Source organism: Centruroides sculpturatus, unplaced genomic scaffold (assembly GCF_000671375.1).
Source record: "Centruroides sculpturatus isolate CEXI.00-Female unplaced genomic scaffold, Cexi_2.0 scaffold984, whole genome shotgun sequence".
Lineage (NCBI taxonomy): Eukaryota > Metazoa > Arthropoda > Arachnida > Scorpiones > Buthidae > Centruroides > Centruroides sculpturatus.
Window position 1 is genome coordinate 199,550 of NW_019385216.1, and position 6,459 is coordinate 206,008.

At 30.4% G+C, this 6,459-nt stretch overlaps 1 protein-coding gene across 1 annotated transcript in view; it reads left to right on the plus strand.

The window, feature by feature from the left end:
• The first annotated feature begins 6,150 nt into the window (after positions 1–6,150).
• The window catches only part of LOC111636284 (POU domain, class 6, transcription factor 1-like), a 12,135-nt gene continuing 11,826 nt past the window's right edge, over positions 6,151–6,459 (plus strand). Inside the window, exons 1-2 of the mRNA XM_023381495.1 lie at positions 6,151–6,186; positions 6,239–6,365. Of these exons, the coding sequence (XP_023237263.1) occupies positions 6,151–6,186; positions 6,239–6,365 (163 nt within the window). The remainder of the gene's footprint in view (positions 6,187–6,238; positions 6,366–6,459) is intronic.

The window sequence follows — 6,459 nt, forward strand, 5'->3', positions numbered from 1 at the left end:
AAAAAAAAAANTGGTGCATCTTCAATATTGAAATTGCCAGAACAAAATTTTGTAAACCAGTTTTGGCACTGTCGTTCTATCAGTACATCTTCTCTATACACGTCACACAATTTTTTTTCTTGCTTGAACAGCATTCTTACCTTTTTGGTAATAAAAGAGCAAAATATGCCGAAAATGCTGCTTTCGATCTTCCATATTTGATGGGACACAAAAAATAAACAATTGCACAAAATCAAACAAAATTTTTTACAAATAAGCCTTAAAATGCTAGCTGTCAAAATATATAATGATAATACGGTTTAAAATGAAAATGGCAGGAAAAGTACGACTAATCAGTCTAGCGGTAAAAAACAAAATTACTTTCCGAACAACCTAATAAAATTTTCTTCATATTTATTTTAAGATATGATGATATTGTGACATTTGAAGTGTAACAAATATGAGCACATGAGGAAATTGTCCATAATATTAACAATTAAAAAAATAAAATGCTGTGACTATGCTACCTTATTTTCAAATCACTTGTCTTTTTCATCCCTGTGCAGTAACATCTGAAGCTTATTCGCTTGTGAGGACATAGTATGTAAAATATGTGAAAATAAATGTGAAGAAATAAAAGTTTTATTTAACGATGTAAGAGTAAATCTACAATGTCTTGTTTTCATTAAGTAGGAAATGATTATTTGTTTTATAACCTTTAAATGTGAGGAATTATAGTAATAATCATGCTAATGATGCAGTAAAATAATAAAGTTACACATAAAAATCTAAACTAAAACTCCGAAGGTTTAAAGCTACTTTGTCTAGCTCCAGTATTTAGTATCTTATTCACTCAGGGATTACCACTCTGGGACCTGAAACTTTCAGCTATTACCACTCTGGGACTTGAAACTTTCAAAGACTTATAAGCTAAACACTAAATTTTTAGAGGCCCAATTTTTTGAAGTGATTGAGAAGTGAGTCCTATTATTTGGTCAAGGATCTGTGCTTAAAGCTACATGCTCACCATGTTTCATTCAAATCATAGATTCAAATGCCTGGCCCTTCCCTTGTTAGCAATAGCAATCATTTTTGAATAATTTTTTTAATGAATAATTCTGAATAACACATCTGATCACAATATTTAAACAGTATTTGAAAGGTTCTGTCATGTCACAAAATTTTGTTTTTGTCTACTGAAAAAAGATCAAAGTGGAAAAAAGTCATCCCAAAAAAAATTCCAAAAATTTCTGTCAGTTGATAAAAAATCCCCTCTATGGAAAGGCTGGGTAGCATTGCACAAAACTTCCTTCTGTTCTCAACATAACTTCTTACTTTACTATTTGAACTTGCCAAGTGACGTCATGAAATTGCTAGGTGTGTGGTGCACGAGACTCCCATTGTACAGAACTCAACATTTTTCTGTATTTCCCTAAGTGTGATTTATGATTCAATTTCATACTAAATGTCGAAACAAGTAGACTAGGGTTTTTATCACCACTTGCAATTGACAGTATTATATTTTTGTTGCCACTTTAATAAAAATACTGTATCACCAAGTGGCAATTTTAGTGCTATGCAGTGTGACCTCTGAGCAGTGGTGGATTATGTTCCTTTGAGAACCTAGACACAATTTTGTTATAAGGCCTTTTATGTAAACTTTTTTTTTAATATAAAAAAACAAGTTATTAACAAGTTATTTCTTTATTTATGATTATTTATTTAATTTTGTCTAATAAGTATTACAACTTACTATGTTACCTTTCATGCTTTTAAATTCTCAAATGAATTGATAATGCTATCATACATTAATAATTTTGAGAGGCATATTATTGTTTTATTACATAATTTGAGGCCCTAGGCATGCACTCAATGCACCTATTAGGTAATCTGCTAGCGATGCTAAGTTTTCTTGGATTTCAAGATAAACAATATTTTTCAGTGTTATTGATTAAGCTAAACATTCTGTAAATTATTTTTTCAAGACTAAGAAATTGATTTTTTCTTAAATTATTTCAATTTTTGGTTCATCTTGGTGTCATCATATAATCGCTATCTTCATATCAAATGTTTATTGCAGTTAATCCTACTTATCTGTCAGATATCAATTATGACTGTTAATATTATTATGTGCAAATTTAATATGTATAGAATTTTCTGTTAGTATATTTGTTATTTACGATTAAATATCAGAAAGTACTTAAAAAATATTAAATTTACAAGGGCTAAAATAGTGAAGTAACAACAGGAGAATGAAAGTTAGGTAAAAGGTACTTTGATTTTCATGTTCTGGAACGATATATTACGTAATTTATTTTAAATTAGACTTAAATGATTACTGTTAGTATTAGTAACTTAAGCAAATATAATTATCAAATATCAAACAGATGACAAATCAGTTTATCTTGTAAAATGGCTGTTATGATAAGAAAAGTTATGAAAGAAAAATCACTAACCAGGCTTGATTTTAATACATAAATTATGTTGAAATATTTTAAAAATTTATAATTGAAACTTGAAAGAAAAATTAAATAATAGTGATTTTCATTAAGATGATTAATGGCGGCTTAAATTTTACCAAATAATATTAAATCTAATAAAGAATAAGAATATAAATAACTAAATAGAGAAGTGTGTAAGTCAACCTGAATATAAATAAGTCTCAAGAGTTTAAGGTCAAAGTTCCAGTTTAAATTCTATTATACCTTCCAATTGTTGTATAAGTGAGTCAAAATTCTGGTTTAGGCTTTATAATAAGTCAATCCCCAAACATATAATAAGATAAAAGTGAATTGTGGATTTTTAGTATATGGTATTTTGGTCAGTGGCAAAATCATATTAAAAATGAAGATATAAGGAAAAACCTTAATATAACAAATATTCAGTTGGGAGTAAGCAAGGCTAATCTGAAGTGGTTTGGCCATTTGGAAAGAATGGAAGAAGATCAACTGGCAAACAGGTATTCAAAGCTAAAATCAAAGAGAAAAAACCAAAGGGACAACCTAGACGAAGATAGTGTAAAGGAGGCTTTAGAGGAAAGGAATTTAACCACTCAGTAGTGAAGGACGGATATATTCGTTAAATTCTTTTGGGGGTATCGCCAAAAACTAACGCAAAAAAAAATTCACCTAAAAAATGAATTATGTAACAATAAAAAGAGATTTTTCTTTACTAGACAACTGTTTACAAAATCTTTTTCTGAAACGGTAATGAGAAAAAATGTGCGAAAAAATACAAATTTCCCACGTTTATTCTCCACTACTGGGGGGTAGAACCATACCTGACTAGTTCACTGTTGAAAGGTTAACTTTAATCCAGGCTAAATACTTGTCTGTTGGTGGGAGAGTTTGGAAAAAGGTAGTGAATGATAGGCAAATATAAAAGTTTGATTTTTTCACCATGTTGACCTGTACACCCTCTGGATATCATCAGGCATTGATGATGATATTTAGATCATCACAGAAATGATTCCACCAAACAATGAATGACACATCAATTAATAATATTAGCATTCCATTTTATGGAAGGTCAGTACTGTTAACATTGTCCTTCCAGACAAATGGTGTCATTGTTTAGTGTGTAATTTTACGTTAGGCTAGTCGACAATGTTTCTTGATACAGTAATCAGCCTAGCATAAAACAGAAGATTAATACATCATTGTTCCTGTGAATGAAAGTGAATTAAGAAGACTGAATTTGTAAACTGTTTAATTTTAAATTAATGAAAACTGTTTTTTTATTTTTTTGTTTTCCCTTAAAGCATTAATGTTGCATTTTTGGATGCTTACCTTCAAGAATTGAGTGAACAAAATCAAATGCCCATTAACTGAATTGACTGTAGACCAGTGGTCTGTGGAGAAATTTTGACATCAATCAACTCAAGGTTACGTGAAGTATTATGAAAGAAGTGCAAAATGCTTGGTTGCTTTTTCTCATTTGTTAGAGGGTTTTTTTATTTAAATCTAAAACCAAACATGAAATGACTGTTATCAATAAATAATAATGTAAATAAATCATCAACAATAAATAATGAGTGCAATTTTCATCCTTTATGGAAAAGAGCCAAGAATCAATAAATTTATTTCAAACAAGTGGTAACAAAATTCACACTAATTTGTTGTAATTAAACAAGTGAATTTCTTATTAATAAAGTAAAACAGAACTGTTACAAACATCTATAGAATAATGATCATATCATTTAAAAAAATTTCATGATAGTGGTCTGTGATTCAAAAGTATTGGCCGATTTCAGAGACAAAGTTTAGAGGCCGACAGCGGTTTACAGATCGGGTAGACCGCTGTTCAGAAAAATTTCATTGCTGAAATGGCGTTTCTCGCCTGCCACAATGTAGACAGCGATTAGAAACAAGTTATTTGACCTACTTTCTAGACTCAATGGACAGCAGGTTTAGAGGGCTTTTCAATTCGAGTGGTAGCTTTGTTTGTGGAAAAGTTTAGATAAAAACAGATATCGTTCCTTTGATAAATGTTGTAAACGGTACGAATCGACAAAATTATTTATTAATTAATTGCTCGGCACAAGAACAACAAAATTAAATACTTTAAATTTGTTTTAAATGCTCCAATTTTGATATTCAAATGGGTGAAGACTTAAAACTTCAATTAAATTAAATCAGATGCATTTATTTACAATTCAAGCATTGTGCTGGTTATAAAACGTTAATGCATTTCGGAGTCATTGTACTGTTAAACAAACGAGACAATTTTAATAATTACAGAAATCTGTTTATAGATATTTAAAAAAAATGTAATATTTATAATAAAATATTTAAAATTATTCATTTTGACAGTAATAAGATGTCGAAATAATTCCTTAAAAATCTATTCCGAAGACGAATTTCGAATTTGGTATAAATTTTCTAAATATGGATTTGTTCATATTTTAAATCGTATTGGCGATGAAATTAAATATCGAAATGGAAAAGGATTGCCATTAATTGCCGAACAATGATTTTGACGGCCTTAAGATTTTATTTCTGGAAGCTTTCCGAATATAGCTGACGACCATTTCTGATGTCACAAAGAAATAACCCGATTGGCCGAACAACTCCTAAAACAGGGGATTAATAGCGAAGTAAGTAAGAGCCAATGTTTTGCCGAAGTTCGTTTAGAGAACGGTCAGAAATAGACAATCGTCGTCTTTGCAATGCATTTTTAACTGCAGTTCAGCCAGCCAACGGCTATAGGCCGTTTGTTGATAAACGTCGTTTAATGTAAACTCTGTCTCTGCAATCGGCCCTATGAGTTTAGTGGTCCATGAGGTCAGAAAAGTTGGCATTCACTGCTGTAGACAATGTGTCTTGTGGGAACTGGCCAGTTCTAATTGTTAATCCAGAATTCCTGGTTTTAACAATGCTACAGTTAAACACAAACAACTATTAAACACACATGGCTTTTTTGTTCTTTGTCTGCTTCATAATCTATCCATATTAAGTGTTGTTAGTATTAACCAATCAGTTCATTATTTAAGCAAATGGGAATTTATTCATTACCCATTTAATGTTGACAGTACAGTATTGGACTGCCAAGCAGACAATCTCTGGTTTTCACCTGTTGTGGTTTGTGTGAGTCTGTACTCCATTCAGTTTCTCCTCCAAGAAGTACATGGAAGATGATTTTTGGAAGATAAAGTTGGCATTGGCATGGGACTGACCACACTACCTGCTTTTCTTCTAGTTCTCTCCAGAGAACCAGCCATATACTATCTCTCCCCCAGTTTTATTTATGATGCATTTTAATAAGGCTTCTCTATTTGTTTAAAAATATATGTTACGAACTGATATTGTAAGAATCTTAAGCTCCAAGAATTTAAATCATTACCTCACTTGATGCTAACATCTTGTGTCTGTGCCTGTGAATTTGCTTCACATGTTAATAATTGCTTTTATTTCACAATTAAATTCTATTCTCTTGCATAAGATATAAAGAAAACTTGCTACATTAATCATTTAATTTTTTTTGGTCATCAGTTTATGAATCTACATCTTATTAAACGATATAGCCTAAAAATATGTAAGCCACAACAAAATTGCTAAGTAAATTATCCTGCAATGTTTCATCATAGATGTCAAATGATTTATTAAAATAATTCATGTTGAAACCTACAATGAAGCTTAAAAGGATTTTGATAGTAAATTTATTTTTAAGATAATGTCTTATGTGTTTGCCATTATCCTGCAACTTTATGTAAAATATAAATATATATATATATATAAGTATTAAATTAATTGCTTTTTAGACTGTTGCACAAAGGATTCAACAAGGTCAGGGAGCAGTATCACCACTAACTCAGGCAGTACAGCAGCAAGGAATATCGGTAACTTCATCTCTGGACGGAAATGGCACTTCACCTTCTCATCAGTCAAGTGCGTTTGTTTCTTTTGTCGATAGTGTTTGATAAAATATGAAATTTAATATTTAATTAATTTATAAATTACTGTAGGTTGTTGTTGTTGTTGT